This window comes from Prionailurus bengalensis, chromosome B1 (genome assembly GCF_016509475.1).
Source record: "Prionailurus bengalensis isolate Pbe53 chromosome B1, Fcat_Pben_1.1_paternal_pri, whole genome shotgun sequence".
Classification (NCBI taxonomy): Eukaryota; Metazoa; Chordata; class Mammalia; order Carnivora; family Felidae; genus Prionailurus; species Prionailurus bengalensis.
The window spans coordinates 150,867,717-150,879,817 of NC_057344.1; the positions used below are offsets into that span (position 1 = coordinate 150,867,717).

The window sequence follows — 12,101 nt, forward strand, 5'->3', positions numbered from 1 at the left end:
ACGGGAAGGCTCAGCTAGGCGGCACGCTCCCGGCCCCGCCCCCTCCGGTGATGTCACCGTCCGCCCCTTGACCTCGCGGTCCTGCCCCCTTCCCTGCCTACCCGTAGCCAGCGGCGGCGGCGACTCTTGGAGGGGATGGAGGCATCCGAGCCGGTAGTCGCAGCTCGGGAGGAAGAGGCGTCCTGCTCTTCCTGGGTGGCCGGCAGGTAAGAAGATGGGTGTGAGCGCGAAGCATCGAGGGGTGGCAGGCGGGACCCTGGCGCCGGCTTTCTGCTGCTCCCGCTCGGGCGGCCAGGGAGCGCGCGCGAGGCCGCGGAGCCGGGCAGAACCGGCCCTGGGAGGCGAGGGGAGCGCGCGGGGTGGGTGTGACGCCTTGGGTTTAGACCTCGGCGGCTCTCGGCTTCTCTGAGGAGAAAGGCCAACTCTCGGTCCTTTCGCCCCTCAGTTCCAGTCGGGGTCTGCCATTCTCCCATGCACCGGACGTGGGGCGGGGGTGGAGTGGAGTGGAGAGGGCCCCGCCGAGAGTTCTGGCCCGGGTCGCTTGGTGTGAGCTTTCACAGCCCTGCTGCCAAACACGTTTCCCCCACCTTTCGGTGAAATGAAAGCTAAGAGCGCCACTGTGGGCGATCCCGCACTGAGATCCTCCTTTGAAAACTGTTACCAGAGGGAACTTGGTAATGATGAATCAGTGCCAGTCAGGACACCCGGAGTCCTGTGTTCACCACAGTTAAAAAAAAAAAAAAAAAAAAAATCAGGGAAAAACGTACGAGTTACTTATTCCCTAGTTGGTGTTTGTTTGTTTCACGTCTCTAACATTCCTGCAAAATTGTGGGAAATGTTCGTTTGGTTCCTGTTTCAGTTACCTCGTAATTAATAAAACCGTTAGTTATATACTGCCCTCCACCAGAATACAGTATTCCAAAGAGAGAAGTGATGGATATATGATTTTGAGCTAATGGGAGCCTGTCCATAAACCTGTAGCTTTTTCGCCGGTTCAGATTGAAGGGATGTTTTCGGTACCATACTACCTGCAGTTGCCAGCATTGCCACATTTACTTGAGGGAAATTATGTAATACAAACAAAATCTCCCCTTATTTAAAAAGCTTTTTGATTGCCATATAGATCTTATTACAAAAACGATTTTTGAAACATTCCAGTAAAGCAGAATTTTCTGAAAAATCAGTGCTAGTCATATATCATTAAGTGACAAAGCTGGTTAGAAAGGAGTTCATGTTTACTTAAGAGCTCTACCCACTAGACCATTGTCCTCCATGCAGGGAAGGCAGCTAGGGATAAGAAGACTGTGAAATGAGAAATTTTGTTTATTTTCATATTTTATCACTCTGCCAAAAGAACATATTTTGTATGTGTGTGTTTTTATTAGGTAGGTGATCTCTTAAACACAGCTGTCTCCTGGTTTGTGTTCATAATTGCAATCAGGAATATTTCTAATAGTTATCCATGTATAACTTAGCTAGAGCTGGTATCTTTTGATAATACCAATCAGTGTTTGGTAAGATAAATGATAACATTTTGATTAACTGTATATACAAATCCTTTGGCCTGTATATCAGTACCAGGCTTAGAAATTTGGGTTCCAAAACCTCAGTTTTGTGTTTTCACATGATTTTTAGAATCCTGTAATTGATAGAGTTTCCCAGAACCTGGAAAGGATTTACTTTTTGCCAAGATGATAATTGATCTTAGCTGTCACTGTGGCTCAGGCCATAATGCCCCAGGCTGGTTTCCTTTGCTTGGGAGCCATTCCTATTTCCCAGGGTTCATCCTGTTTTCATTTTTCTTTGTGTGCCATGCTGTGAAAAAGTTGGGATGAGCCGTGGTAAATGATGCATAAGTATATCTTATCATGCTAGTATGCTTGTTTTAAAAAATGTGTTTTAATTTCCTTAAGTAATGTCTGTACCCAATGTGGGGCCTGGTCTCACAACCCGGAGATCAAGAGTTGCTCTACCAACTGAGCCAAGCAGGCACCCCCTTTTTTTTCTTTAATTTTTAAAATTCATTCAACAGATACATTTTGGGTGCTTTCTTTGTGCGGACTTTGAGATGCAGTAGGCAGTATAGCATGGTGGTCAAGAGCTAGACTGCGTAGGTTCAGGTTCTGGCTCTGCCATTTACCTGCTCTGGAACCTCAGATGGGTTATTTAAGTAAACTTCTGTGAGCCTCAGTTTTTTTTCTTCTGTTCAACGGAGATGGTAATAGTGCCTATCTTATAAAGTTGTTGTAAGGGTTAACTGAGTACATCTAAAGCACTTAAAACCATGTGTGACACAGTGCTCTTAAATTATTATTAAATGCCAGGTATAGTTTTAGGTATTTGGAATACATTAGTGAATTCTTAACAGATCATACATTCTCTTGGGGAAGGCAGACAGTAAACAATTAGTAATTTGAAGAACATACAGCAGGTTAGTGAGTTAGGGAGTGACCTAAGGAGAAGGGGAGGCATTTCACTGAAAGGATGATCAGGACTGGTCTATGTAATATTTGCGAGGCAATATTTTAGTCGAGGCTTATGTGATAAGAGTCAGCCATTCAGAGATCTAAAGGGGGAACATTCCAAGCAGAGGAAAAAGCAAGTATAAAAACTGAAGTGACTTTTTAGTGACTTTTAGTTTCACTGAAGTATAAAAACATGCTTGACTTTTTGGAGGAATAGCAAGTTGACCAGTGTGGGAAAGTAGTGGGAGTTGTAATTGAAGAGATGATTGGGAGACAGAACACCTAGACCCTTTTGACCATGGTAATGTGTTTCAATTTTATTTAGAAAGTAGAGTTACTTAAGAATAGTTCTAAGTCAAGGAGTAACGTCTGACTACATTCTAAAAAATTTAGGTTGTTATATGGAAAATAAACTGAAGGGGGAGGGCAATGGTAGCACTAGAGAGACTAGTTAGGAGGCTTTTGAAGTAGTTCAGATGAAATACGATGATGGTTTGGCCTGAGATTGTACCAGCATGCTGATGGAGAAATGAGGGAACAAGTTAAGATCTCTAGAGTCTGGGCCTGTGCAAATGAGTAAATGGTGATACCAGAAATTGAGTTGACAGAGATTGGGGAGGAATAGATTAAACAGGGAAATTGAATTCTGTTTGGGGCTTATTACGTTCATGAAACCGATTAAACATCAGAAGGGAGAGATTGTTCTAGCAGGTGTGGACAATTTGGATGCCAGAAAAGATGTCAAACGTGGAAAAATAAGTTTAGATATCCTCAGTATCTGGTAAATTCCATATATGGATTGAACAAGATTATTTAGACAGAGTGTGTTTATTAGAGAAGGTATATGGGGCACTCCCAACAAACTTCAGAAAATACAGATTCATCAGAATATATGTAAAACAATATCTGATTACACCTGAGAATTAAAACTATAGGCTATAATTTTACAATACACACAGAATAGACATTCACTGAATTTAATTTTCACCTATTTTTTAAATGGAAATAAAGGAGTGGAAAATAAAATATATATCTGGTTTGTAAAATCCTTTTTAGTAACTGCCATGTATAATTGAATATTAGATTACAGAACGTGAATATTAAATACCGAAACTTGCTCTCATAAGTTGTGTTTTATTTTTTCAGTACCAATACAAATTTGGCCATCATGTCAGCAGAATCTGTGGAGATTGATGATGCATTATACAGGTGAGAACCTTACGGAAACCGAAACTTATTTTCCTCATTTGTTGTTCTAAAGTAATGGAATACTCTATTTGAAAATACCATTAGACCTATGCAGAGTTTTATAAATATCCCAAGAGTTCTCTGAAGGTAAAATTAGCGTTTTGTCTGATTTTTCTTTTCTGTAGTCTGAAAGCTTGATTAATATTTAAATCTCAGTTCCTTTAGGTTTAGGTAATATGACTTAGAATGATTTTGGGGATGCTTGGGTGGTTCAGTCAGACCAGCTTCACCTCAGGTCATGATCTCGGGGTCTGTGAGTTAGAGCCCGGCGTCAGGCTCTGTGCTGACAGCTCAGAGCCTGGAGCCTGCTTCAGATTCTGTGTCTCCCTCTCTCTCTCTGCCCCTCCCCTGCTCATGCTCTGTCTCCCTCTCAAAAACAAATAAAAATTAAAAAAAAAAAAAAAAAAAAGAGGGGCGCTTGGGTGGCTCAGTTGGTTAAAAGTCTGATTTCAGCTTAGGTTATGATCTCATGGTCTGTGGGTTCCCACCCACAGACCCACATTGGGCTCTATGCTGACAGCTCAGAGCCTGGAGCCTACTTCAGATTCTGTCTCCCTCTCTCTCTGCCCCTCCCCTGCTCATGCTCTGTCTCTCTCCTTCTCTGAAAAATAAATATTAAAAAAAAAAAAAAAAAAGAATGATTTTGTTATCCACTATAAAATATACCTCTTGTTTTTGGACAGGAGTACATATTTATTATGTTCTTGATAGTGCAGGAATCTAATGAAAAACAATCCATTTTATGTAAGTTATATAGTAACATCTAGAGATTATTTTTACTTCAGTGTAGTCTCATTAACAACATTGCATGTTTGCACTGTATAGACAGCAAAGAAGTACTATGTGCTTAAAGAACTGTGATTTGAATGGAATTTAGTGAGATTCTTTTTTAGCATACCTTTTCATGAAATCAAAATACTTTTATCAGAATTAAAGAGAAGTTAAAATATGTATACATTGCTATCACTTTTTTTTTTAGTTTTTTATTTACTTAAGTAATATCTACACCTAACATAGGGCTTGAATTCTGGATCCCGAGATCAAGAGTCGAATGGTCTTCTGACTGAGTCAGCCAGTTGCCCCTAAATTGCTATTACTTCTAAGACTTTTTTTTTTTTTTTATTTATTTTTGGGACAGAGAGAGACAGAGCATGAACGGGGGAGGGGCAGAGAGAGAGGGAGACACAGAATCGGAAACAGGCTCCAGGCTCTGAGCCATCAGCCCAGAGCCCGACGCGGGGCTCGAACCCACGGACCGCGAGATCGTGACCTGGCTGAAGTCGGACGCTTAACCGACTGCGCCACCCAGGCGCCCCTGGACTTTTTTTTTTTTTTTTTTAATACCTCAAGTTGTTTGTATGGAAGATAGTATAATCTTTTTGTATGGAAGGCAGTTTAAAAGTTTTTAGATTTCTTCTGTATGAAGAAATAGATTATGTAGATAGATTTTATGTAAATAGAATTTGGTACAATAAGCTATTACGTATTTTAAATTCTTTTTTATATTGTTTTTATGTGGGATGCAGAGTCAGTTTCAAGCATTTTAGGAGGAGCTGATATGTACATCCTAGTATGTTAATTTCAATTACTGTTTTGCAATTGGAAAAAGAGGTTAAGACTGGACTTAATTTTGCTTATGTGAAAATTACTTTACCATGCAGTTTCCTGATTATAATATACAGTAGTTTAGAAATAACCTTAAGTTTGGAGTCTTAATCTGTAATTATGATATTCTTAATATCCTTTTGATCACATTCTCACGATAACAAATGGCAGCTTCTTAAGATAGCATTGGTTAATTTTATTCATATTTAGTTATAATCTTTGTGAAACTTTTTTGTATCCCTCTAATCCTGTAATGGCTGATTAATGAACATAATTTTCAGTAAACCAGAGATAAAATTTTCCATTTGCAACATTGTGAAAGTAGGCTGCAGTTTGCTTGACTGAAAATTACAGCATGTAACAGTTTATTTATGATCAGGTATTGCTGGATCATAAAGTATTTCTGTTTTTAATTTTTTGAGGAACCTCCATACTGTTTTTCATAGCAGTTGGACCATTTTACATTCCTACCAACCCAACAGTGCACAAGGATACCAATTTCTCCACATTCTCACCAACACTTATTTCCTGGCATTTTGTTTTTGTATAATGGCCATCCAAACAGATGTGAAGTGATATCTTATTATGGTTTTGCATTTCCTTGACAATTAGTGATATTGAGCACCTTTTTGTACCCTGTTGGCCATTTGTGTTTCTTTGGAGAAGTATCTGTTCTAGTCCTTGCTCATTTTTTAATCAGACTCCTTGAGAGTGTTTTTGCTATTGGGTTGTAGTTCCATATATAATTTGGATATTAATCTCTTATCAGATATATGGTTTGTAGATATTCTCTCCCGTTCTGTAGTTTGCCTTTTCACTTTGTTGATTGTCTCATTTGCTGCCCAGAAGCTTTTTAGTGTAAAGTGGTCGCACTTGTCTACTTTTGCTTTTATTGCCTGTACTTTGGTATCATATCCAGGAAATTTTTGCCAAGACCAGTGTTAAGAAACTTTTCCCATATGTTTTCTTCATAAATTTTATAGTTTGAGGTCTTAAATTTATTTTTTTTAATTTTTTAAATATTTATTTATATTTGAGAGAGAGAGAGATAGAGAGAGTGAGTGAGCAGGGGAGAGGCAGAGAAAGAGAAGGGGACACAGAATCTGAAGCAGTCTCCAGGCTCAGCTGTCAGCACAGAGCCTGATGTTGGGCTCAAACCCATGAACCGTGAGGTCATGACCTGAACCAAAGTCAGACTCAAGCGGCTGAGCTACCCATGTGCCCCCGAACCTTAAATTTAAGTCCTTAATCCATTTTGAGTTTATTTTATGTATGGTATAAGACAAAGGTCCAATTTCTTCTTTTACCTGCAGAAATCCAGTTTTCCCAACACCACATATTAGCCCCAACCTATCTTTTCCTCTGACTACACAGGCCATAGTAGACTACTTTCTTACCAAACATAGTTTATACTTCTATACCTCAATTGTCTTTTCCTAGAGTGCCCTTTTATGCCTTAAAAGCACTCAACACCATTGGATCTCTTTTCCTTCTTTCCTCTTTCCATTCCCAGGCTTAATTAAAAGCTGTCAAATCTATTCAGTAACCTAAGCCAGAAACCTTGCTGTCATCTTAGATTATTCCCTGTTTTTCATCTTCCAAATTCAGTTTTTAATAAATCCTTTTAGTTCTTTCTCAGCAACTATTTTTTTATTTTTTTAATTTAAAAAAAAATTTTTTTTTTTAACATGTATCTATTTTGGAGACAGAGAGAGACAGAGTATGAATGGGGGAGGGGCAGAGAGAGAGGGAGACACAGAATGGGAAGCAAGCTCCAGGCTCCGAGCCATCAGCCCAGAGCCGGACGCGGGGCTCGAACTCACGTACCGCGAGATCGTGACCCTGAGCTGAAGTGGGACACTTAACCGACTGAGCAACCCAGGCGGGCGCCCCTCTCAGCAACTCTTAATTCCAACTCTTTGATTCTCTCTCCCTGCCTTCAGTATCTCTCAGTTGAATTATTATAAGAGTCTCTTATATGATCTCTTCAGAGCTACTAAATCTCTAATCCATCTTCCATACTTTATTCAAAGTAATATTTTTCAAATTTACCTCAGAGCCTCTGGCTTCTCTGTTTAAAATACTTAAATAGTTCCCTGTCATTTACATTAGTGAGACCAAACTGTATAATATGTATTTAAGTCTCCTTTTTCTATATAGCATAACATAGTGGTTGAAAGTATAAATTTTAGTATTAGATCTGAATTTGAATCATCCTCCACCATTTAGGAGTGTGTAATCATAAGTCACTTAACCTCTTAAGTCTATTTTTTCTTTATTTTTTCATACATTCAATATACATTCATCCATTTAACAAATATTTAAGGAGAAAAATGTACAAATTGCAAATTAATCGTGAAGAATAATGCCTAGGAGCTCAATAATTTCTAGTTATTATTTACCATGAGTTATGGCCATATCTTTCTTTTTAGTGTCCATGTCACTCCTCACTATTTAATCTCTAACATTCTTTAGCTTTGTCGAATTCTATGTATATGGTGTCAGAGTCTAGAATTTGATATTACCCTACTTATAACCTAAAAGCTAACCTATTATTGTTTAATGGGTGCTGAGAGAAGATGTTAAACTTCTGGGCCAGAGACCAAGAATTTCACTACTTATGATATAGCAGTTAGCATGGCCATCAAGCGTGGTGTCGGTTCCCCTTGCTCCCAAGTCCCACAGGAGCAATGCCATGGGCCCAGATGGATTCTTTGTACATAATGGGTTTATACCACAGCTGAGGAACTCTGAATTTGGGAGACCCACCATCTTATGGCAGACAGTAAGCAAGCCTCCTCTTTGTCTTGGAGAGAGACTCGCCTTATCCCTCAATTTATGTGCTGCCAACACAACCCTGAGAAAAGGCCCGATTAAAAATAGTCAGGACCTTGCCTGCTAGGCATATATAGTGAGACATGTAGGAGTGTGCATAGCCCATAAAAGAGTGTCTTCCAACATAAATAAATGTTTTTGTCACAGTTTTATTGAGGTGTAATTCGTGTATAATAAACTGTACATATTTAAAGTGTACAATTTGAGGGGCACCTTGGGTGGCTCAGTCAGTTAAGCATCCGACTCTTGATTTCTGCCCAGGTCTTGATCTCAGGGTCGTGAGACAGAGCCTGGCATTGGGCGGCTCCACACTGGGCATGGAGCCTACTTGAGATTCTCTCTCTCCCTTTGCCCCTGCCCTGCTCACACACACTTTCTCTCTCTGTCTCTCTCTCTCTCAAAAAGTAAAATAAAGTATACAATTTGATGTGTTTTGACATATGTGCATACTAATGAAATCACTACCGCAATATCGATAACTAACATATCTATCACATGCATATATTTTCTTTCTGCCCCTTTTTAATCCCTCCTCCCTTCTCTCTCCACCTACCATTTCCCCAGGCAACCACTGATCAGCTTTTTGTCACTGTAGAATACTTAGCATTTTCTAGAATTTTATATAAATGTTACCATATAGTATGTACACATTTGGGGAGGGTTTGGCTTCTTTCACTTAGCATAATGATTTTGAAATTCATCTGCATTGTTGTATCAGTAATTTGTTCCTTTTTATTGCTGAGCATATATCCATATGCTTGTATTCTAGCATATGGATATACTACAATTTATTTAACTACTTATTAACTGTTGATAAACATTTGGGTTGTTTCCAGGTTTTGGCTATTCTAAATAAGGCTGCCGTGAGAATTTATATGCGAGTTTTAGGGTAGACATATGCTTTCATTCATGCTTTGATAAATACCTAGAAGTAAATGTCTGGATTGTAAGATTTTAAGAAATGCCAAGCTGTTTTTCAAAGTGGTTATACCATTTTACATTTCTACCAGAAATGTTTATGAGAGTTTGAGTTACCCCGCATGTTCACTAAACACCTGAAATAGTCGTCTTTTTTAATTTTAGGCATTCTAGTACATGTAGTAGTATTGTGGTTTTAATTTGTATTTCCATAATGACTAATGATCATAGGCATCTTTTCATGAGCCTATTTGCTATCTATCTTTGGCAAAGTATCTATAAAAGCTTTTGCTCCCCTTTGGTGTCTGTCTTAATGAGTTCTTTATATACTATATATACGTGTCCTTTGTTACATATATGGTTGCAAATATTTTCTCCTAGTTTGTGGCTTGTCTTTTTCTTTTCATAATAAGGTCTTTTGCGTAGCAAAATTTTTGATTCTGGTAAGATACATTTTTTAATGTATAATTGATGTGGTTTTTGTCCTGTTTTTTAAATGTTTGCAAAGCTCAGGGATACTAAGATATTCTCTGATGTTATCTCTTCTTCAAGTTTCAAGGTATTAACTCTTAAAATTAGGTCTATGATCCATTTCAAGTTAATTTTTATATAATGTGAGGTGAGAATCAAGGTTTATTTTTTTCCATATAGCTCTAATGTTTCAGCACTCCTGTTGAAAATTATCCATTCTCATTGAGTTCTCTGGATATCTATGGCAGAATTTAACAGAGTAAATATCTGTTGATTGGTTTCTGGACTTTTTCAGTGATCTGTTTCACTTTACACCAGTATCACACTGTCTTGTTTACTATAGGTCTATTATAAATCTTGGAATCTGGGAGTGTAATTCCTTCAACTTTGATCTTCTTTTGCAGAGTTGGTTTGGGTCTTTTAGGTCCTTTGAATTTCCATGTACATTTTATTTATTTTTTTTTTTTTATTTTTTTTATTTTTTTAAATTTTTTTTTTCAATGTTTATTTATTTTTGGGACAGAGAGAGACAGAGCATGAACGGGGGAGGGGCAGAGAGAGAGGGAGACACAGAATCGGAAACAGGCTCCAGGCTCTGAGCCATCAGCCCAGAGCCCGACGCGGGGCTCGAACTCACGGACCACGAGATCATGACCTGGCTGAAGTCGGACGCTTAACCGACTGCGCCACCCAGGCGCCCCTCCATGTACATTTTAGATTCAGCTTGTTGATTCTTTAAAAAAAAATCCTGCAGGAATTTTGTTTGAATTTGTGTTGAATCTGTAGTTCAGTTTTGGGAATATTGACATTTTAACAATATTGAAATTTAAGATGCATTAAGAAACATGGTATGTCTGTCAATTTATTTCTTTAGTCTCTCCTAGTAGTGTTAGAGATCTTGCCCAAGTTTTATCAAATTTATCCCTAAGTAATTTGCATGTTTATACTGTTGTAATTTTTAAATTTCCATTACCAATTTTTCATTACTTTTATTTTTTTAAGTTTATTTCTTTATTTTGATAGAGAGAGTGTGCATAGGGACAGGCAGAGAGAGGGAAAGAGCAAGTAGGCTCATGAAAAGATGCCCATACTCATAAAGTACAGAGCCCAGTGTGGGGCTTGAACCCACAAACTGTGAGAAACATGACCTGAGCTGAAATCTAGAGTCAGATGCTTAACTGACTGAGTCAAGACACCCCAATATGTCATTGCTTTTAAATTAGAGCTCAATTGATTTTTGAATAATAATTCTTATCCAACAGTCTTGCTAAACTCACTTGCTAGTTCTAGTAAATTTTTTGTAAATTCCATAGGATTTTCTACAGTCATGTTGTTTTACTTCCTCCTTTCCAATCTAGATGCCTTTTGTTTCTTTTTTTTGTCTTATCACACTGATTGGAACATCCAATACAATGTTGAGTGGAAGTGGTGAAGGTGGACAACCCCACTTTGTTCCTTATGTTTGTTGGAACTCATTCTTCTATGGTGGAGTATGTTGTTATCTGTAGGTTTGTCATATATACCCTTTATTTGGTTGAGGAAGTTTCCTTCTGTTACTAGTTTACTTAGAGTTTTGTTTTTTGGGATTTTTTTTTTTAAGTCAGAAATGGATATGAAGTTTGTTAGACACTTTTTCTGCATTCATTGAAGTGATCATATGGTTTTTCTTTTTTACTATTTTAATGTAATGAGTTACAGTGATGGCTTTTAGATTATTATATGACCCTTGCATTCTAATTCTAGGATAAAACCTGTTTGGTCATGATGTATTTTTACATATATACAAAAACTTCTGTTAAGAATTTTTGCATGTGTGTATGTGAGGGGATATTGTTGTGGAGGTTTGTTTTTTTTTTAACATTTTATTTTTGAGAGACAGAGTGGGAGTGAGGGAGGGGCAGGGAGAAGGTGACACAATCTGAAGCAGGATCCAGGCTTTGAGCTGTCAGCGCAGAGCCTGACACGGGGCTCGAACCTACAAACCACAAGACCATGACCTGAGCCGAAGTTGGATGCTTAACTGTCTAAGCCACCCGGGTGCCTCTGGAGTATTGTTTAATTCAGTGATTTGTCTTGTTTTGGTATCAGGGTAATGCTGATTTCATAGAGTGAGCTGAGAGGTATTTCTTCGAATCTCTACAAAGTTTGTGTAAAATAGGTATTTTTTCTTCCTTAAATTTTTGGTAGAAATAACAATGAAGTTATCTGGCCTTTGAGTTTTCTTTGTAGGAAAGTTTTTAACTACAAATTTTACATCTAATAGACATGGTGATATTCAAGTAATATACAGCTGACCTTTAGCATAGGTTTAAACTATGCAGGCCCACTTATATGTGGATTTTTTTTCTATAAATATATTGAACATTTTTTTGAAGATTTGCAACAATTTGAAAAACTCATAAACCACATAGCCTAGAAATACCTAAAAATTAACAAAAAGGTATGTCATGAATACATAAAATATATATAGATAGTAGTCTATTTTATCATTTACCATAAAATACAAATCTATTATTAAAAGTTAAAATTTATCAGAGCACCTGGGGGCTCAGTTGGTTA

The 12,101-nt window shown here is 38.0% G+C and overlaps 1 protein-coding gene across 2 annotated transcripts in view; it reads left to right on the top strand.

Annotated features, from left to right (window-relative positions):
* The first annotated feature begins 83 nt into the window (after positions 1-83).
* The window catches only part of UBA6 (ubiquitin like modifier activating enzyme 6), a 91,437-nt gene continuing 79,419 nt past the window's right edge, over positions 84-12,101 (top strand). The window contains exons 1-2 of one of the 2 annotated variants that reach the window (XM_043572571.1): positions 84-206; positions 3,612-3,674. In XM_043572571.1, coding sequence (XP_043428506.1) covers positions 136-206; positions 3,612-3,674 — 134 coding nt within the window. In that variant the 5' untranslated portion in view covers positions 84-135. The remainder of the gene's footprint in view (positions 207-3,611; positions 3,675-12,101) is intronic. The other variant, XM_043572572.1, reaches the window with a different exon arrangement.